The 22,370-nt window shown below is 38.8% G+C and overlaps 1 protein-coding gene across 1 annotated transcript; it reads right to left on the minus strand.

Annotated features, from left to right (window-relative positions):
- Positions 1–7: 7 nt before the first annotated feature.
- On the minus strand, positions 8–21,027 carry pkn3 (protein kinase N3). The gene is made up of 22 exons (XM_067573769.1): positions 20,790–21,027; positions 17,354–17,630; positions 15,496–15,665; positions 14,428–14,551; positions 13,929–14,080; positions 12,506–12,710; positions 12,174–12,356; positions 11,485–11,594; positions 9,375–9,518; positions 9,116–9,191; positions 7,789–7,948; positions 6,433–6,523; positions 6,150–6,211; positions 5,678–5,747; positions 5,430–5,521; positions 4,005–4,181; positions 3,854–3,916; positions 3,688–3,764; positions 3,371–3,513; positions 1,406–1,513; positions 1,183–1,263; positions 8–883 (listed from the first exon to the last, which is right to left on the minus strand). Exons 1-22 carry the CDS (start codon positions 20,808–20,810, stop codon positions 683–685), a joined length of 2,787 nt encoding a protein of 928 aa, XP_067429870.1. The 5' UTR covers positions 20,811–21,027; the 3' UTR covers positions 8–682.
- Positions 21,028–22,370: the final 1,343 nt, after the last annotated feature.

Here is a 22,370-nt window from a genome sequence, read left to right on the forward strand (position 1 = left end):
CTGGTCATTTAAAGTCCAGCAGATATAAATTTATTCATTCATATTTTCCTTCATGTCGTTTACACTTTACATATAAGCTGGTTTATTCTGTATAAGCATAATCTTCATGATAGCAGTGATTAAAAACTCCAAATACAACTGATACTACAAAACAATATCTATGAAAGAGCTTAAATTAACAAATATGGCTTTTTTCAGTATATTACATTCAACAACATAAGAGGTTAACAACAGTTGTAACGGTTACACTGAGTAGCAGACGGTACATTCAGTGCTTCAGCCTCCTTCATTGAGATCATAAATATTTACAGTGTAGTACTTCAGATTGTGAAAGCAGTAATGATGTTCTGAGCATCACTGGCACAATGCCTGTTTGTTAAAAAAAGCAAAAAACCCATTATTGCTCTTGAGACAGTTCATTCAGAGTGGAAACAGTAAATATCCTTTTGATCCAACATCTCAGCATGAAGTGTCAGGCTGAGTTTGTACAGTGTATCTGAAGGACTGCAGTAAACCAGCCGCAGACAGAGATGATGTGAACCTGGAAATGTGGAACTGCGTGGACGTGAAAAAGGCAGGACCAGTTTCTCAGCTTCTGTTGAATCAGAGGAGCTTTTGGCAAATAAAAGCAGGTACAACTTTTGACGGTGATGCGGCAGCACGGAGGGTGAATCCCTTCTGGTCAACTGATGAAAGAGAAGTCAAAGTCAGCAAAGACTTCTTGTTGCTCGGCGGTGAGGACGCAGGGTGTTCGCGGGAGGGTGAGGACCGGCTTGAGGCGAGTGAACTCCTCGTCGAAGTTACTGACGTCCTGCTGCGCTCTGATGACCGGCAGGAAGGGCGGCTTCACCTTCTTGGCCAGAAGAGCGTCCCAGTCCACTCCCTGTTAACAGACCACAGCTTCATGAACACAAGAAATCACTGGGAGGTCACACACACACACAAAAAAAGATGATTAAACTGAAAAACACCTGCCATTATGATATGAAATCTGTATGTATATGTGTATTATCTGTCAACATATCATAGCAGACCTGAACAAACTATGGTTTACAGCTATAACTTCCACTTGAACTTCACTCAGCACTAATATCTACTCTAAAGCCAGTCAGACACTTGAGATGTTTTGGAGGAAAGAGGTGACAGTGCAGGGAGGTGAGCAGCGCCTGGCTGGATAATGACCTGGAAGAATTTGTGTTTTTTGATCTGTGAGGCGTCTTCCTGTCCTCCTCCGAGTCTCATCTCAGGATTTTTCTGCAGCAGCTGAAACACAGCGAGAGCAGAGTAGAGGAGTCAAAACAACAGGACACACACGTTTTAACACTCCAGAGTGAGTCAGTCATCTGAAAAGATCATGAAATAAACCACATATGGAGAATTCAAATCCATTTGACAAGACGCCGACCTTTTGCATGAGGGACACGGACTCAGGTGAGAGGAAGCGAGGATAGCGCACGTCATCGTTGACGATGCTGTCAAACACTTCTTCTTCATCATCGCCGGGGAAGGGCGACTGAAAAAAAGAACAGAGGCAGCACATATTTCAAACTATTCTGTTCCCTCTGTGGTTATATTACAGTGTCAGGCTTTCTTGGCCCCGTTCATAGAGCAATAAATGATTCAAGCTTAAGAACTCTCGTCTGATTTGACTGGAGAACAACAAACAACACAAACCACAGAATATATTCTCAGAATTAACTTCCATCCCAGCAAAACACAGCACTCAACATTAGGGTCTAACCCTAATCCTGAACAGGAGCAGGTTTACAGTTAGGCAACACAGTGATGCTATCAAATCCTTCTTCAGGTTTTGCATTAATGGATCAATGCTGCTGGCAGTGAATCAGATGTGTGGTTCCATTCTTTCATACTGGAGGCTGTTTACTCTCTCCACTGTGGGATTTCCTGCAAACCTCCAGTTATAAAATATTAGTGTTGAAGGTGTACAACATGACCAAAATACATTTTGTATTTAGTGTTCCACTAAAACATCCTGAGGCTAAAAGTAACTCCTAACTGGCTGAGTCAGGAGAAAATTAAAAATAAGGAGCATGTCAGTCCTAACTTTAGGAATCCTGTTTTTGCTCTAATTGGATTTATTCCCAAAACATTTCAGCACTAAAATCAGCTCCCACATCTGAGAGAAGTTAGAGGGAGTCACTATCCACTCAGTCAGTCTTTTGAAAACATATTTTGATGGAGGGCCAAGGATCCAATCAGCTCAACAAAATATCTAAACAATACACTAACGCTTGTTGGACACTGTAGGACTGCAGTTTACAGCACTGATGAATATGTTCAAATTATTCACCACCTTTACACTCAACCTTGTACCACAAGATAGAAAGCTGATGTTGTGGCCACAGCTTGATTATCTGATTTAAAAAAAAAGTGCTTTATGTAGAACATCAAAGGATGAAGATTTGCTCAGTCAACTGGAACAAATATCACAGAATCAACATGCAGATGTGTTAGATGCCAGATACAAGCTGCTTGACATGTTAGTTTTTTGTATCATGTATGACATCTGTGACACAGTTTATAAAATATTTACTGATGAATTATCCTTCATGAATATAAGCTCTGATCTCCAGATTCACAAGTATCTTATCTTACCACCAGGAGTCCTCTAAAAGACACTAAAAGTTTCCTCTGAAGTCCTTTTCACAAAGCTCATTACGTCCACAGTGTTGTATCAGTGGTTTGGCTTTATCACAGATTTCATACATGAGTCTATCTATCTAACATCATCTGCATGTTGATAGTAGGATATATTATTACAGCTGAATGTTTGATTGGAAATGGTGAGATAATTCTACATATAATGCTAATTTTACTGGCTAATGCAGTAATGGCCATGAAATCTAGTTTATTTTTGTATTCACTGCAGTGAGTGATTATCTAATGAACTGTCAAACATCTGATGTTGAGGAGGGCGTGTTTAGTTTGAGGAATAACTGACAGAAATCTCTGCAAACTGCCTTTTTCCAGAGTCACAGTAGTGCAGACTTGTGCAGTCAACACTTGTGTTATTGATTTGTTTGGACTTGTTGATGAGCTGCATGGAAACTTATTACCCGACATGAAAATCTGCTTTTAAAACATCAATATTTTGGTATTTTTCTTCATTACTTGCAGCGGCCGACTGACTGTGAGCAGGTGTCAGTCACTCAGGATTCACTGGACAACCTGTAACTCCTCTGTCTCTGTCTTCAGAGATGTGTTTAGCGCTAAAATGTTTTATGACTTATTGTTCAACCAAAAACAATAACTGCCAGTTAGTCTGAGGGACCTTACTCACTAAACATCTGGATCCGTTTCCACACTGACAGAAATCTTTTGTCAAATCATGCTGCTTGTTTACACTGACCTCCCCCACCAGCATCTCATAGATGAGGACCCCCAGTCCCCACCAGTCCACACTGCGGGTGTAGTTGTTGTCTGTCAGCACCTCTGGAGCCAGAAACTCTGGTGTTCCACAGAATGTGGAGGTGCGATCCCCGTGGCCCATACCTACACACAGTACAGCTTCACTTGCATATCATAGTGAGTATATTGAGATTTAGCAAAAAACGTACTGAAGATAAGAAGTTACATCACATAATGAATTGGAAAAATACTATTTTCATGAGTAGTACATGTAGTCAACAGATTGAAGTTTAACAATTTAATTCTTTCGTCTTTTACCTTCTTTACACAAACCAAAGTCTGCTATCCTGACAAAGCCGTCTGCATCCATTAGCAGGTTATCCAGCTTCAGATCCCTGAGACACACACAGACGGGTAAAAAGAGATCAATGATGCTACAAGCTCTCAGGTACGACCGTGGTGAAAACAGCTTGAGAAAACTCACCTGTAAACTATTTTGTTTTGGTGGAGAAACTCCAGACCCAGCAGCACGCACGATGAATAAAACCTTAAAACAAAGCAGAAGTGAAGATGATGCAGACGTGACAACAACATCATCCTGGATTTCTGATGACATTCCAGTGCTGTCTGCTCACCGGGTCTGTTTCTCAGTGAAGATGCTGGTGTGAATGTGCTTCATCAGGTCTCCTCCGGGGGAGTAGGCCATCACAAAGCACACGTGGTCTGCAGTCTGGAAGCAGCCGTGCAGGTTCACCAGGAAAGGATGATGTGACGCGTTGATGACTTCAAAGATCCTCTTTTCACATGTGAGGCTGAACATAAACACACACACAAACGCACACATTTGTCATATTTAACTTATCCAGCATGTGCTGTATTATTAACTTTTTATTCAGCATAATGGGCTATTTGTAGCAGTTAAGTTATATGTTATGAACTTGGGAACATACATAAATCTGTTTTCTGTTTTTGGACTTGTTCTCTAATCTTTGATTTTTGCTGAAATACTGGATCATTTGAACATTTATTGAAATGAAAGCATGTGAGAAGTTTAGAGGGAAAAATCACTATTTGGTGGAGCTGTTAACAACTCATAGACATGTGAAATGTGACCCCGACTACACACTGCTTTTTGTAACCACTGGTTTCATCTTTAACAATGTGTTGTATTTTAAAAGCTTGTTATATTATTCATTGTGTCAAGCTGTCAAATAGATGTAGTTAAGTAGAAAGTACAAATTTCCCCCAAGTTGAGATGACCCTCATGACATCATCAGGAGTTATTTTTGTTGACTCTGACAAAACTCCTCCAGAGCCACAGAAGACATCATACAACTGATTTCATAGGTTTAATAATATTAATCATGACAAGTGATTTTCATGTGTAAAATCTGGTGGAGTGTGGTTAATGCTTTAGTGGCACATACTGTACAGATGACTTCACAGAATGTGTTGGATTCACTGGTGCACACCTGCCTTTATTCAAAGGGCAAAAACACATCAGACTCATCATTTTCTAAAATTCTTTAGAATCATAATGTCCTAATCTGAATGAATTTGGAGGTTTGGAGGTGCTCAATTAATATTCTATTCACAATATTATCATTATAATGGTTTGAGAGTAATTTTTTTTAGATTTAATTGTGATATTTCAGCACAGCAGCATTTCAGTGGTAGTAGTAAACAGCTGGCTCTGTGTCTGTCAGTAGCTCTCTGTCCAGTATCATCTCATGTTGCAGCTGACAGTGTAACATCACCTACTGTAGCCTATAATACTCTGACTGACCGCCTCTCATATTAACTCTAACCTCATTACCACTCAGTGCTAATGTAACTTTGTCCAGGAAAAACACTGGCAGGCAAAAAGTTCAGTGATGGATTAACTGTGTCCTGAAAGGTTCAAGTCTCTTCTTCATACTGCAGAGACATGAACTGAAACAAACGACTGTCTGGAACATGAGAGATCAACCTAAGACTTGCTTTACAAAACATCATCATATCCATTAGAAACATATCAGAGAACTGGAGAGAAGCATTTCCACTAGGATTAGGTTTCCAACCTGTCAACTTCATCACGTGTCACGATGTCTCCTTTCTTCAGGGCTTTGATGGCGAACAGTTTTCCAGACTTCTTATACTCTGCTAGCAGCACCTTGGTTCAGTTAGAAAACAGAGGAGAAATGTTGGATCCATATTAACCTTCATTTCTACATTTTAGGCATGTGTTTGCCTTTATTAGTGAGTACAGTAGAGAGCTCAGCTGAAATGAGGGACGTCAAAGGTCTAGTGGACAGAAGAACATGTGTACCTTTCCAAAATGACCTCTTCCTAGAACTGAAATGCAGTTGAAGTCTTCCAGCTGTAGCCCTTCATGCCTCCTTCATGAAAACACAAAAATGCACAAATATTTTAGGAATGAAAAATGTGTTATGAATCATTTCCTACACGTTTAAATTGTGTTCTCTGCACTCATAACATGAAAAACTACCACTAAATGTACATTATTTACTTCCTGACATCCAGCTCTGCAAAGAAGAAAGAAACAAACCTTTCTTACTTCCAGACTGCTGTCAGCTACTCTGTGTTATATTATCAGACAGGTGCTGATGAGAGTGGGAATATTCCACACTGATAGTCTGGAGAACTTCTCTGGAGTCTTTATTTAAATGTCAGGCTGAGTTGTAAACTTGACAGTTGCAGTTTCAGTTTACAACAAACAAAATATATTAAAGTAAATTTAGGATTGTTTATTTTTCACATTCCTGCTCAGTATGACTTACTTTGGAGGTGGATGGATGGAGGGTTGTCGTACAGGCGTTGGGCTCTTCTTCATACTGGGAGACTGGTTTTTGCCATGATGTAAACAGACAAAAGAAAAAGTGAAACTGAATCACTCAAACACAAAGAAAAAATAGAAACTGAAAAGTCAACCTTGATTTGCAGAGCAACAGAAACAACCACTGCTCTAGACTTGGTTTTAACATTATACAAAGGAAATTATACAATGTTTAACTGGTTTTATCCTCATATAACTATATTCACCAGTAAAGCTGACGTGCTTACCAGTGGAGAGTCTTTAGTGTTCTTTCTGGTGCGATGTGGAGATCTGCCTGGTTGTTCCTCAGTAAAATTCAGACTCACCACAGCAGGTTCTCTGAAAACCAAGAAGACCAGCTTTTACACTGATGTTGATTATTCTTACTGGTTTTAATGTGGTCTCATGTCGAGTATTGCTATTGCTAAGCTAAGTATTGCTAGCTTTAGTCCTGGATTTCCTTTGTTCCCTTATGCAGCATCTCCACAGCAAACAGTCAAAAAGTTACCGTCTCAAACCCACTGACATATTGCCACAGTGTTAAATATAATTTTTGCATAACTGTTTCAATGAAGAAACTAGCCAAAAAAGTACTAGTGCATAAGGAACACAAAAAACAAACAAACAAACACTGAAGGCCTTTCATGTTTTCAACTGCAGTTGGCATCTCCAGAACCTTGGCATGCTCTCCTGCATAACCGTTAGATTTTGTGTTGCTTTCATAAAGGTCTAGAGGCTCAAAATTATTTGTTTCTTCTTTGTTACCAGTTTATCAGGTCTTTCTTTTATCATTTAACATAGATATATACTGATTTTTTTTTGCATGTCTGGTTTTTTGTATTTATTGGAAGGTGTTATGCTCTTGTCTTGTAAGGGTCAGACTGGTGTTGTTCTATAATTTTGTATCGTCTACAAATCCATAAAAAGACCAAAACCAACTGAGCATCAGTTCATCTCTTAGCCTTTTATTCCTACTGGAGACATAAAGCTTCAAAAACATCTCACAAATTTAAGTTGAAAAAAAGGACGAGTTATTTCCTAAACAGCTGGTCACTGTAGTTTTACCAAACGTTACTGAAACAGGAGGAAACAGTGTTTGTTGGGGACTATTTTTAGCTGTGGATGAATCCGTGTTTGGTGCTCTGGTGAGTGTTTATAACTATGAGACAGTGTGTGTGTGTGTGTGTGTGTGTGTGTGTGTGTGTGTGTGTGTGTGTGTGTGTGTGTGTGTGCTCATGGATGTGTTTTTAATAGTTTTGGACAACAATGGAGCTCTATAGCACAGAGGAATAAGATATATCAGGCTTTGACAGTAGAGTCTTTCCATTAGTTTTGCTGACAATGAGAAAAATACAAATAAATATCACCTCATTTTTATCATTCAACCACTGACTGACTTCTCTTAACTGTGGATGCAGAATCAGTGATAATGTTGCTATCAGCCCTTCACTGCAGTCACATTCTCTCTAGTCTCAGACAACAAGAGGGCAGAAAAATAGCCTCAAGTCATTTTGGGAAGCTATGGAAAGAAGTTAATAGCTGACTTTTGTAACTGTTCTTTCATAGAAGTGACAAAGAGATGTTTCTGGGTCACAGTGTCTTACCGTGCTGGAGAGGTGGTGGATGATGTGGGGCCACTGTTAGGGCCTGTTAATGGAGGGCTCATAGGCTCAAGGGAGCTGCAGGGAGGCAGGATGCTCATCATCAGACGGCCCCAAGTGGCAAAGTTCATGTTCATCTGGGCAGCTCGCAGAAAGTCCTTCCCTGTGAGCATGTTAGTAGTGAGATGAGAAAGACTGTTTTAAAGGGATTTACTGCACAGACACATTAGTGTCTAATGTTTAGTGGCTGTGGAATGCTACAGTTAGCCTGTCTATCTCAGGATTGCATTTAATGAAAAGCAAAATATATTCATACTTCAACTGGATCTCAACAGGTTTTTGGGTAGAAATACTTCATTGATAAATGAAGTTGGTCAGTTCTCTTTTTTTGAGTTGTTTTGACAATTCAGTCTGTTTGTGATGTGTCTGAGAAAAACACTTAAAGGCAAATGACAACAACAGAACAGGTTAGTCTGGGTTGTGTGGGTGTGAACTCAGGAGCACAAACAGCTTGGGTGGCTACGCTTTCTGGTTAGAGCCAAACACAACTACAAGTCAGTGTGGTTCATAATACTTCTACCCAAGGGCGTAGATCTGCTTTCAGAAGTGTGTGTGTGTGTGTGTGTGTGTTTGTGTGTGTGTTTGCGGCACAATGAATGACTAAATTGGTCATCAAATTACTGCATTATGAAATCATCTATAATTTCCTTGACAAACACCAGATACTGATATGATAAATGAGTTTATGATGCTTTCTAAAAACATATTTGACAAAAAAAAAAATAATCAAAAACTATTTCAAATTTCAACAATGAATCATTAAACCCAAAACGTAATGTTTCAAATAATGTTTTCAACTCTGAGTGTTGTCTGTAGTCTTCCACCAAGACAATAGGACAGTGTGTACGTTGCCTGAGAGGTGAAACTCAGGGCAAAAGTAGTCCGTAAATCACTCGCTACTGCGCTAAAGCTTAAAGGACAGGTTCACAATTTTTCAAGTCTGTCATAAAACAACAGTCAGGTGTTTCTCTCTGTACATCAAGCACCACAATGGAAATAAGTCTTGGGTTTTGTAATGTCTTTGCCATTTTTGTAGATGTGTGTGATTTAATGTCCTTTTCATAATGTCAAATACAAATTAGACACAACCTCCATCTTTAATCTGTCAATTATCATCTTCATAATATGAACTGATGTATGTCTACACAGCAATAGCTCTTCTGTTAATGAACCAATTGACAGTTAGAGACTGATACAACTTGGCAAATACTGATAATACAATTTCTATCAACAAGAAGATAACATCTGAAGAAATGTCTGCTGTCGCTACCTTTTTCTTTAGGGAAAATTCTTCTCTGCCTCTGGAGCTTGGAGCGCCGTTCAATGACAGGATTGATAAACGTCACCTGGAAACAAACAGAGGAGTGCATTATGATTCGGCACACTGTGTTAAAAGCTCAGCTGTAAAATTGTATTGTTTATTATTTAGGATTTGCTTGGTGATGATTTTAAGTGTAGTTTGATTAGAAAGAGATGCAGGTGTCATGCACTAATTAAACTGTTGACAGGTTAGATATGAGAGTGAGAACCTCAATGAAGAGGATGCCCTGAGGCTCCAGCTGCAGACACATGCCGTGTCTCCGATTATCCAGGAAATCCTCCAGCCGCAGGAACTTCACCCCACTTAACGCTCGCCAGTCTCTCCAGTACACAGCAATTTCCAGCTCCCTGGACTGGATTAACACACACATTACAAATATTCATACATGTTCATCATTTTATATTTCAATACATTTTTATTTTGAAACTGGATTACTACATTTGCTGTGGCAGAATGGCTTCATCTCTCAAATTACTAAAAAGAGGTAATAGACAAATTTGTCTGATGCACAAATGATGGGATTTCACTCACTGGAACACTTGAGAAAAATAGTAAAAATAAAATAATATAAATAACAATAAACAAAATAAAAATGACACCAGCCTGAGAAATATTTTGAGAGTCAGAAATTTAGCAATCCACCTCTGTGTCTAGTAAACGCCCAAGTGTTTCAAACTCTGTGCTCCTAGCATCTAATGTAAACTGACCTGTTTGTACAAAATCAGTGACTTCAAAAGAGAGCTTGAGTGCTGCTGGGCTTGTACGGGTAAAACCAGATTAGAGCAAATGTCAAAGGATTAGCAGTGGGATTACATGTGGGGAGAACAAGTTTGACAGAGTATCAAAGACATACTTTAGTCATTCTGACTCACAGAGTGATGAGGAGTCACAGCTCTGTTATTGTTGTTGAGTTGCTAACAGATGTTCACCATTAGAGGCGACAGAGATTCTGGGATTAATAATCTGGCCAAAAAGGCATTAACAGTTTTTAGTTGAACCAAGAGACAACAGCAAACTACACTGATACAGTGCAGCCAGCAAGACAAGAAATCTACTGTCAAATGAGTGTTCAGTTCAATTTGATTACTACATTAAAACTAGACTCAATCTGGAAAAAAAACAGCCACCATCACTAAAAATGACATTAATACTAATACTGATTTATATATCACATTCAATATTAAATATATTTCTCTTCATTCAAATAGTCAAAAAGAGGACAAGCAGACGGTCCGGACAAACAAAAACTCAACCTTGGAAGTATGTTCATCATCAACACCTCTGCAGATAAAAGGATTGTCCTTAATGGAACTCAGCAAAGCTACTGGAACACCTGTAACATCTGTTTGTAGTGTATGAGCAGCATATAATTGTATGCCGACAGCACCGAGCCAGATATGAACAGCGACACAGTCAAGAGACACCCTTGTCTAGTGTAACGGTTGAGCTGAAAGCAGTTGAGAGTAGTTGTTGAGACTGGTTCATTATACAGTGCTTTGCTGCCTTCTGGGTTTTAACTCATGTATCCATTCAATCCTGTAAAATGCTTTCTCAGCATCCAGTGATATTGCAATATATTGATACTGATGTTTTGCACTATTTGTAGTAGCTTCATTATGATGTTAGATTAAAGTCATCCCACTCATCTGGATGAATTCAATTTTCTTGTTTCTGTTATAATACTACTAATATTTTTGAAAATAGCTTATAGTCAGTATTAATCAAACAGATTTGCAAAATTAAGCATTTTGCTGCACAATATAAATTATGGTTAAAGCTTAAGCAGAGAATATATTAATTATGTGCCACATATGAGTCAATGACCATCTTCAGTAATTCTTTAAAAGCAAGAAACAGGAGTCTGTCAGCTGGTAGTGATTCACAGAGGCATCACCACCCAAAAGCAATAATGCAGTACATCAGTGTACTAACACATGACATAATTATACAATTATTAATTATTCACATGACAAATAATGATGACAAAAAGGCAGCTTTTGTCACATTTTATGCATACAGATTACTCAAATGAGCCTTTCATTCTTCAATTCTCCAAAGCAACATCATGACCCTGTTTATCTGTGATAACATCTAACACAGTAAATAAAATGTTGTTTGTTAGTAATTAAGATACTAACTCATGTAGAGGCATTAGTGCCCAGAGAGAGGAATATTTTTATTATTATTATTATTTCCCTCATTTCGTCGAGAGACAGTAGCTCAATAATGAGGATGTTTTCATGTCTTCCCAAAAGCAGGTTAGTGGAGTAAGTGTTGTGTTGTAATTTGAGTTGCTTGCTGAAGTGAAAGCCACTGACCCGTTCCAGTTCAATGCTGAAGCTCTGGCCCCAGGCTTCTTTCCCCAGCTGTCTCCAGTGAGTGCGTCCCACTATCATGTTGTCCACCTTCAGCACGGCGCTTATCTCAGCTGAGACACAAAAATACTCAAGTTCAAAAATAATACAGACAGAAACTAACATACTAGTTGAGGTTGTAACAGGCTGTGTGGATATTTTAAATAGACAGTATTTAGCATTTATACACAGTATACAAACATCTACATTATAACACACTATCATGTAGTTATAAGCAGATATAAGGACAGGTTAAGTGTTTATGAATGTATTATAATTGTCAACAATCATAACTTCTTGAAATGAAAACACATTTGTCAGTGTTCCAATATATTGTTAGTGTCAATAACACAAAGCTTTAAGCCTCATTTCTAATTCCTTTGTTAGACATGTGGACCAATTTCATTATAATCTGTTATTTGCTAAGTTAATATAAGATTTTTTGTGTGTTTTGTCAGGTTGAAAAACCCCAAGTTCCATTGTGCCACCACCCCCACCTCCCCTACCGTCCATCCTGAAACTACACCTGTAGACTTGTAAATTCATTGTAAATCCATCTACAGGAATTCATACAAAACACAAACATACTAACAAGCAGACAAATGATCTACACAAAGGGAAGTAAAATGAAGGGCAGTTAGTTGGACACTTACAGGACAGGTCATCAGCCTTGGTTGTCTTGCCGTTGGCATTACGTCCTGAGAGTCCCGCTCTCACCTTCAGAGACTTTCCATCTGACAGGCTTCCAGGAGTAGCTGAGACACTGGTCACACGACCACGGCCCGGAACAGACTCCAACAGGTCTTGGCAGCCCATCAAACATACTTCTAACCGCCCTGAGGAGAAGTAACCGATTCAGTCTTGAGAAAATACTCAAATTTAACGGAAAACATTTATTGCAAATCACATAAAAAGATGAGGTCAGATGAGAAGTTATTCAGCAAGGAAATGAAATGAATGCATATTGAAATATGTTGGTGGCTACCTGTTAAACTAGCTGGTTTGAAGAAGGAGGAAGAAGATGGAGGTTGCTTCTTTGGTGTGCCGTAGGAAGGCGAGGTTCTCAACAGTAGTTCCTCTTTAATGGCAGTGTGTTTGGGATGGTCCTGAGGCAGCTCGCTCAAACGTCTTTCCAGAGAGAGACGTAACAGATCCACCTTCTGAGACGACTCTTGCATTCGTGCCTGGGCCTGAAGGACACACAACATTATTTCCTCAGAGTGGAAGATATCTATTAACACAACATGCATATCACTAAAAGGATGGTGAGTCAACCTGTATATGAATATACCGTCCACAAAAATTCACATTCACATCCCAATCAGACCTTTAGCATTTATTACATCCACACATTATACACTGAGTATATAAGCTGGTGGGGAGTTCATTTAATGTCAGCAAAAATAAACTTTTGGCAGGACTCAGTTGACAAAAAAATTTGGATCTGTAGAGATCATCTTGGTTACATAAAAGTTAACTAGTGGCCTGTAAGTTTAACTGAGTCAGGCTCTCTTTGGGTCAGCTGGCTTCACTGAGTCCAACATCAGTGATCCTGGATAACCGGTATCATGAAGCTGGTTATCAACTGACTGAGTTTCCTATACAGCTCTGAGCACGTTCACATGAATATCATTTTTAATGACAAGCTACATCAGCAGAACCAAGAGTGAAGTGCTTAATGTGGCATGACATGAAACAGTGATACCAGTGGGGAAATTAGGTAATGGTGGCAACAAAAAGTGATATTTAAAGAAGTGAAATGTTTACAAGGATAGGATAGAAAAATCAAAAGTAAGGGTAAAGCTATGAATCATTGTGGGAATTATATGTGTTTGATATTTTCAGTATGTATAGAGCGCAACATTTTCCTGATGGTGAACAAACCATTCTGAATATGTGATGCACATAAAAACGTAAAAGTAATGTAATTCTTTTCTAGTAAAAGACACCAAGCTGCATGCAAGAAGCACTCCAACAACCAGATTTGTACTTCAGAGACACATAGCAGTTTTTTTACAAGTCTAGACTACTTGTAAATTTCACCTACTGTATCTGTCAAGTGCACTTACAGTAAAATAAGATATATAACAAAGACAAACTTCATCTGATGAACACTGTTCACATGAAAGGCTGAGTTAAGCCCACAGATATCCAGCTAACCCATTAATCTCACTCTAAGATACATCTGCCAGGTTGTTGTTTTTTTCTTTCAATAATTCTTAAAATCAACATGGCAGATGAAGAGTCCCTAGAAACATTTATACCGTTTAGTCTCTAAACAATCATGACTCTTGTATGATTTTGTTAGCTGCAGCTGATGTTTCCCTGTATGCAGACACAGAGGTGACCTGATCTCAGGTCACAGACTAACAGCTGGTGTAACTGAGGACTTTCCAGCTGGTACCCACCTCTGCAAGTATGCGGCGGTCCTGGATCTTACGCCCACTCAACTGTCTCACCACATTTTTGGCGCCTTCTGCTACGGCTGATTCAATCTTCATGTGGTGCATGAGTTCAGCCACCCGCAGCTCCAGAGGACTGATCAACTCCAAAGGATGACCTGAGGGAACATCATCAGCAGGTTAGCCAAGAGGTCTGACAGAGCTAGACCTCTGGATCTCATCTCAGCTATTACATATTTATATTGTACTTGACCTCAATGAATGAACTCATGCTGTTTTATATTCCAGTTCCTGCATTATATCCATTTCATGATTTTCTTAAATGCTGTCAGATGTGTCATTTTGTGGTCCAATTAGCTTTCATGAATTGTAATCACAGAAAAGAGTATTCTGCACTCATATAACATTTTCAGACTCACAATGCAAAAGAAAATCAATGCAGCAGACAGATAACGTGTGTTTTATAGAGTGTACTGATGGAGATTATAAGGCCAGGGCGATTTACCATGTATACCATCTCGTTCCCCGTCTTTGGCTTGACTGACTTTGATAATCTGCATGCGCAGCAGCTCAATCTTAGTGCGGCTGTCCTGCACCATCTGCTGGGCTGAAGACAGCATCTTCCTGTCCTGTAAAATAAAATGGACGAGTTAAGACCACCAGCGAGTCAAAACTTTCACTTATGCTGTAATATAGCTCAACATTTCCTCAATAGATTGACACAAAATTTGGTTTAAACATTCAGGGTTCCTACATGATGAAGTCTAATGATTTTGGTCATCCTCTGACTTTTCCTCTAGTGCCACCATGAGGTCAGCGTTTGACTTCTTTATTGAAATATCTCCAACTATCGGAGGGATAGCTGTGAAATTTGGTTCACATGAGGAATTGTAACTTTGATCTCCTTACTTTTCATCTGGTGCTATAAATGAGATTGTGTCCAGTACTTGGGTTTTTGACCAAATACCTGTTTACCATGGTGAACATGCTAGCATTATCAGTGTGAACATGTAGCCTCACAGAGCTACTAGCATGGCTGTAAATTCTGTTTTCTATACTTTGAATGACTTACTAATACATACAATTATCTATGTAAAATACAGGACTTCCAACAGACCAAGAGAGAAGCAACAAAGAAATATAAACATAAGATACTGAGAATACAGATGTGTTAGGTGTTGTGTTTCAAGCTCAGTGTGCTTCCTCAGGCAGCATTCTTTACATCAATACACACAATTACCACATTTTACACTTAATTACGCTTCACATAAACTTAAATAAGAATGTAGCATAATACATTTACACAACACAAAAGGATAGAGACAAAATTATAAAGAAATTAAAAGATGAAAAGATAAAATGAAATAGCAATGGAGTTCAGGATGTAAAGTAAGCAGACAAAGGCCTGATCTCATGCTAGTACCATCCTCCCCCCTGAGGAGCTGCTGTGTCCCCAAGTACACTCTCTGCAGTCCATTCCTGTCCCTCCTTACACATCAGAGATGCTGTCTGCTGCTGCTAGCAATTCACCACGTGAGTCACCGTCAAGTCACTGATGTATGTGTGTGTTTACCTTGACTGAACTGTTGTTGTAGGTCTGGATGATGTTCTCAGCACCCTGTTTGACTTTGGTTTCCATGGTGAGCTGTTTCTTCAGGGTTCTGACTCGCCCTGCCAGTGGTGATGTGATCTCTTCCCACTGGCACGATTCTGGTGACAGGTTGTCTTCTTCTTCCGAGCAGCCTGCGTAAAAATAATAATATGAGTAAGGATTTGGATATCTTGGGAAATAATTCTCTTTCTTTAGTGGTGATTGATTGGTGAAAGTTGAATAACTGGTTGAAGACACTGTGTAGCATTGATGGTGTACATTTTTTGTATCCCAACTCAATCCCGGGGTAGCGGTGTGCATTGCTCTCTGCCATGGTGTCTTTTTTTGAAACTACCACTGGGGGACGCTAACGTCCAAAAATGTTCAAATTCAACACATAGTGGTTTTAAAAGGACAGGTTCACAATTCTTCAAGTGTGTCAAAACAACAGTCAGGTGTCCATATGAACAGTGAAAGAGGTTTTCCTCTCTGTAATCATTCCTCCTGTTCATACTGACTATTAAAAGATCCCCTTCAAATGTGCTTTCAGTGTAAGTGATGGAGGCCAAAATAAACAGTGTGTCTCCACAGTCATTTAAAAGTTGATGTGAAGCTTATATGAGGCTTCAGCAGTCTGAGTTAGTCATATCAAGTGGATATCTGACACATTTACAGTCTTTTTAGCATCAAGTTCCCTCTTTGTGTTTCCTCTGGCAGTGTTTACCTGTTGAGCTGTGGTGGAAGTATAGTGACAAAAAGAGGAACTTTGGCACTAAAAAGATTGTAACATTGAAACATATCTACTTGATTTAACTCATAACGCTTTATTTTAGCTTCAGATTAACTTTTGTGGACCTGTCCTTTAAACTAACTAAACCTATGGTATAAGCTTTAGGTACACTTGTGTCCATCTAGGATCAAAAACAAGCCGAGGTGGGGAAGAGAATGTTGAAACTGTTGGTTGTTGTTGCTTGCTTCTCAATGTGAACACTGCCTCACTATTGTGTACCTGCATGCTATTCTTAGGGGAGAGAATAAACATCTGGTTTACCACAAAAGACACATCTTTGCCAGAGTTAGAGAGTTCAAATAAATAGGGATGTTAGATATAATTGCCTGGTAAGAAACCAGTCTACTACTTGTTGCTGATTCACACTACTGTTGATGCCACTTGGAAAATGAAGAGGCAGTAAATATGGACCTAGATATAAATTTACAAGTGCAAGGTAGATGGATTACAATTTACCAAGGCTGCTACTTATAATCCAGCCTAGATGCATAATTAGAGACAGAAGTGGCTCATCAGTGCTAGAGTAGTTTATAAGACACTACAAAACACTCAAATAGCAGAAAAAAACAATAGAAAAACCCTGGTTTCAAGCATTTTACAGCAGGCATATGATAAATACTGTTATATAACTTTGTGAATGTATTTATTAATAAATGAGGATCTACAGTAGGTTCTCCAAGACTATCAGTGATATTTACTAAGCCTGTCCCAAATCACTGTTAGGGGCGGAAAACACTTTGATCCACTGCGTTTTTTCATCTTCAGTGGAACATTAATAAAGACTACAGATGTAAATGAGTCACAGACACATTTCATCTGGTCTGCATGAAGAGCAACTAAACAACATGTGATGCCAAGATGTTTTGACATATGTTGTGCATGTCTGGAGAGAAAGTATTTTCTGACATTGGAGGACATTGTCTTGCTGCCTGTCTTTCCACCTATATGTGTCCAACAAACCAGTGCCACAGATTTTACATCTGCTTTTCCCAGGCAATAAATTCAGGACACTTTTATCAGACAACAACACAAGCATTGTATTTCAGCTACCTGTGGTGTTGTCCTTCTCTGTGGCCATAGACCTGGCGTTGAGCTCCTGTAGTTCCCAGTGCAACTTCTCCAGCTTGCGGCTCGAGGCCTTGAGTTGGCCTTCCACGTCGGCCGCACTCTTGCGATTGGTGACTGCCCGTCGCAGCCTCTCAGCAGCCTCCTTGATCTTCAGCTCTCGCTGGATCTCCTGCCTGAGCAGAGTACGGGCATCTTCCAATCGCTGCTGAAACTGTGGGTCAAGAATATCCCCTTCATCCAGCCCCTGCAGGCAGCCGTTCTGAAGGAAACAACACAACAACAGCTTCAATCACTGACCTTGTTATTTTTAATTTGATGCTAAAAAGACTGTATATGTGTCAGATATCCACTTGATATGACTAACTCAGACTGCTGAAGCCTCATATAAGCTTCACATCAACTTTTAAATGACTGTGTGGACACACTGTGGATTTTGGCCTCCATCACTTACATTGAAAGCACATTTGAAGGATCTTTTAACAGTCAGTATGAACAGGAGGAATGATTACAGTGAGGAAAACCTCTTTCACTGTTCATATGGACACCTGACTGTTAAGTTCAACCAACCTGTGACAGTCAAACCAACAATGCATCAACAACAATAAATGACACAATGCTTCCCTCTTGTGGCTACAGATCAGCTGAGCTTTCTGGATAGCATACCTCATTAATCCCAGTGGAACTATTACAGCAGTCACTTCATTCATAAATAAGCATCCTCTATGTGTCAGGAAACCAGCGGCTGTGTCAAGAGTAGGGCTGCAACTAATGATTATTTTCATTATCCATTCATCTGTTGGGTTGTTGTTTTTTTTTGAGTAATTGTTTGGTTTCCAACTAAAAATGCTTATGTTCTGGGTGTTCAATGTGTGGTTTTCAAATGTCTTATTTTGTTCAATTAACTAGAGCTTCAACAATTAGTCGATGTATTGATTAAATAAGTTTGAAACTACCCTCATAATCAATTAATTGTTAATGTAATTTCTCAAGCAAATATGCCAAACTTGATGGTTCCAGCTTCTCAAATGTGAACATGTGCAGCTTTTCCTTGTCTTATGATAATAAATTAGATATTTTTGGGGTTAGAACTGTTGGTTAGACAAAAAAACAAACAAAAAAACCATTTGAAGACGTCACAGTGAGTTCTGGGAAACTTTGATGGGCATTTTTCACTGTTTTCTGGTGTTTTATAGAGCAAACAATTAATCAATCAATCTAGAAAATAAACAACAGACAAACCGGTTATGAAAACAATCTTTAGTTGCAGTTCTACAACCAATAGTCCAAAACCCAAAAATCTTTCATTCAAAATGATGTAAAAACACACAAAAGCAGCAAACCTTCACATTTTAGAAGCTCGTACCACAGAATATCTGTCATTTATGGAAGTTGTTTTTGATTGACTGATCAACTCATTGTTTCAGCTCTACAAGATAAATTCTTTTAGTTCATTTTGTGTCTTACATCACTGTCAAACCACCATCCTGGAGTGGCACACTGACAGTGTGATTTCTTTGGTTTTCGGTGCATTAAATTGGGCTGGAAGCAGAGATTTCAGAGAAGGACAAAACCAAAACTATATCTACACTGAGCAGCTAGTCGCACAGTTCAAATTTCAGTAAACTTTGCTAAAGTGAGAGTTTGGTTTGAGTGACAGCCTTACCTGTTGTACTGCACTAACGCCTTCATATAATTACACAGTGACTCTTGACAGTGGCTGCACCCTTCCTCAACCCAGGTGACATTTGTGAGTGCGAGAAGCAGCACATTCTTGTATCCATTTTTTAAACCCCTTGTCTTGATCAGGTAATGTGGAGCTGGTGTCTATCCCAGCATGCATTGGTAAGAGGCATCCTACACTCTCAACATGTTGCCTGTCGACCACAGGGCTAACACACACAGACACATTCACACCTACTGAATGACAATTTCTAGTTTCCAGTTCACCTATCTTGCATGTCTTTGGATTATAGAAGACCAGCACACTCCAAAGAAACCTACACAGGCTAGCAAACTGAACTTATTAGCCTATTATGATAAGCCCTAATAAGTTTTTAAGATATTTGTCCTTGTCAAAATATTCATAGAAGAACGGACTGAAGTTACTTTGCCCTTAAATTGTATGTAATCTGCATGTAAAAGGTATTTACAGATTAGCTTTTGACTGAATCTGAAAAATGAAATAGATAGATAGCTCCAAGTAAATTATGACTTATTGTAAGTAAATTCACATTATAAGTAAACTCTTCACATCTTCCTCAAAATGAAATTGATAGTAGATCCTAAAAGCATTTTTTTGGCTTTTTTTGTTAATATCTTCCAAACATTTGGACTGTTGATCAGACAAAACAAGAAATGTGTTGACATCACTTTAGACTTTATAAAATGATGTTGGGCATGTTTTTCTATTATCTGACACTTAAGTGAATAAAAAGTTTTTCGATTAATCAACAAACTAAACTGAATTCGGTTACATGAAAAAAAGCTTTGTAGGAACATTTTATGACAAAATTACTGAATTTGTTTCATATTAGTTTAGGTCAGCTTTTAAGCCTTTACTGTACATCTACTCCACCACTGGATACAAAGCCAAATACCTACACAATTATCAACCTACACTAACTACTAGATCATTACTTTGCTACTATATTAGTGGCTTAGGCGTTAGCTAAATGACAGCAGGTAGGCAGCAGGTGAGCTGTCCTTTGTGTTTGGTATCACTGGTATTTATTCATTTCTATGAGTGTTATCTAGCTACTGTATTAACAAAAGGACACATCCCGCCAATCAAAACAAGCAGACCTGTTTTGGTTCTAGGAAGTGCTGTTAAGTCTGGATTCCATTAAAGACGATGAAACCAGAATGTATTTATATCAAGTGACCAATGGATGCCGCCTTAGCTCTAAAATGATTTCTTTGAATTAGACTACAGGTTGTATTCTTTTAATAATAAAAAACGACTTATTTTCATACCATGTCAACCTATGGGTTAAAACGTTTCTAAAGCAATCCATCTTCTTTCAACAACACAACACAAAAAAGATTCCAAATGTGAGGTAGCTATTGAAATAAACGCCTTTTGGGACTGGATGTTAGCTCAAATAACAAACTCACTAGCGTTAAACGATTCTGGAAGAACTTTTAAAGTTATGTCCGGTAGGTAACATAACTATTATGAACATGTTTTCTTTAAGAAACTAACCAGTAAACAAAGGGCTGGACGTTATATGTGACTGACTGTCACAATGACAGAGGAACTCTGAGGAAAACCAAACAAGACAAACAGGAAAATCCAGTGTGACTGTCCACCAAAGAGCTTATTTAAATAACCTAAACGTCAGGGAATGAGTTCTTCTAATGTCCCCGAAACAACGAAACTGCATTAGACGAATGAGACAAGCAGTGACATTAAATTTGCCTGTAGCGTTAAACCTGACATGGTGGCTGTTTTTTTATCGGTCTTCTTCGGGCCAGAAAGCAGGAAACAGCTCCAAGAGGAACGACACGAGAGCAGGTAACCTGACGGCGGCAGGTGACAGTCAAAGTCTGCTACGGCTGCTCACGAGCTTTCCATGCAGGTGTACTTGTGTTCATACTGGAAACAAATCTGCCTGAAATTTGAATTGAGTTAAACTGGGGCTTAACGTAAAGCTGACGTCAGGACACGGCGGCAGGATTGATTGGCAGTCGGTTAATGACAAATACGCCTCAGGAACCAATCACATTCAAGTATTCAATACACCTGCACGTACTCCTTGTGAGGAAGACTGCACTTACGTTAGGTTTTTGTTTTGGGTCTAGCCTACAGCCCTCAGAGAAACAAACAGAGAGAAATATAATTAATTAATTTAAAATTTAGACTGGCGAAATACCATATCCACACATTTATTTAACTTAATCATTATTGAAAACCAAAAGTAGCTAGATTAACATAATCTTCTCTTTAAATAACATTCATTTCTGTTAATGTGTTATGTAAAGACCACCCCTTCGTCTTGGCTTCTGTTGTAGTTATGAGTATACATAAATAAAGTTTTAAAAAATGAACTAGAATTGAAACTTCTGTCAGAGCCATTAATCGGTTTTTAACATAATCTGTTGCTGCAGTCTGTGGTGGCTGACAGAGACTCCTTTTCACATGTGAAAAGTTACTTGTCCAGCTGCCTGTCATTTCGCCAAGACACACACACTCAGAGTGGGTGGTGATGGAAATTGTGTCTAATTCTTGTTGTACCTTGGGCATGTCATGTAAATAAAAAGTGTGCTCTCATCTTTTTCTCCATGAGGTTACAGTACTGGCAGAGTCTCTGCACTTTATGTAAACATGGTTTTGAGTGTTGTCCTGTTTCTATGAACAGCTAAGAAGAAAAACGACTGGGTTAAAAAAAAAACCCAACAAGAAACCGAATAACAGTACAACAATAACAGTTGAGTTGAGCTAAAGGTTAAATAGAGTTAAATAGAGTAGAAATAAAGGTAAACTACACAACACTTTTAACATATCAGCACGCTGTCACAAGGTTTCACCAGGAATACCAGCCGCCCACCAACTTGACTTTGTTGGTGATTTAAGTGTTCTCAGCTTTTTATTTTGATTTGTCCAGTAGCATGTGAACACTACACGGCCTACTGTGGCTAATGAAGACACCAGTGAAAGTTCTGAATATGCAGCTCACTTTCTCCTTGTAATAGGATATGGCTATGATGTAATATAGTTATACTTAAAAGTTTGTTAGTCTCAACATTTCAAACATCAGTTAAATATGAAAGGCTAGAAAAAACAAAACAAAACATGTGATGCTGCCTTGCTGCCAGTTAATCTACTTACACTACAGGGAATAGAGTCAGTATTACAATAGAGCTGGTTCTGTTGAAGAATGAAAACTCCTGGGCCCCGACTAGAAAAAACAGTGTGTTTTGCTATTGTATCAGATAATACAGCGTCAAATCAAGTCCAGCTTAGTGTAAGAGTAAAAAACATATCATACGTTTAAAAAAA

This window comes from Thunnus thynnus, chromosome 19, assembly GCF_963924715.1.
Source record: "Thunnus thynnus chromosome 19, fThuThy2.1, whole genome shotgun sequence".
Lineage (NCBI taxonomy): Eukaryota > Metazoa > Chordata > Actinopteri > Scombriformes > Scombridae > Thunnus > Thunnus thynnus.

Coding starts and splice junctions, on each gene's coding strand:
- pkn3 (XM_067573769.1), bottom strand. CDS start 20,810: ATGTCAGGTTTAACGCTACAG. Junction 7,949..9,115: donor AATTTTCCCTAAAGAAAAAG/GTAGCGACAGCA, acceptor ACATGCTCACAG/GGAAGGACTTTCTGCGAGCT. Junction 5,522..5,677: donor GAAGAGGTCATTTTGGAAAG/GTACACATGTTC, acceptor AACTGAACCAAG/GTGCTGCTAGCAGAGTATAA.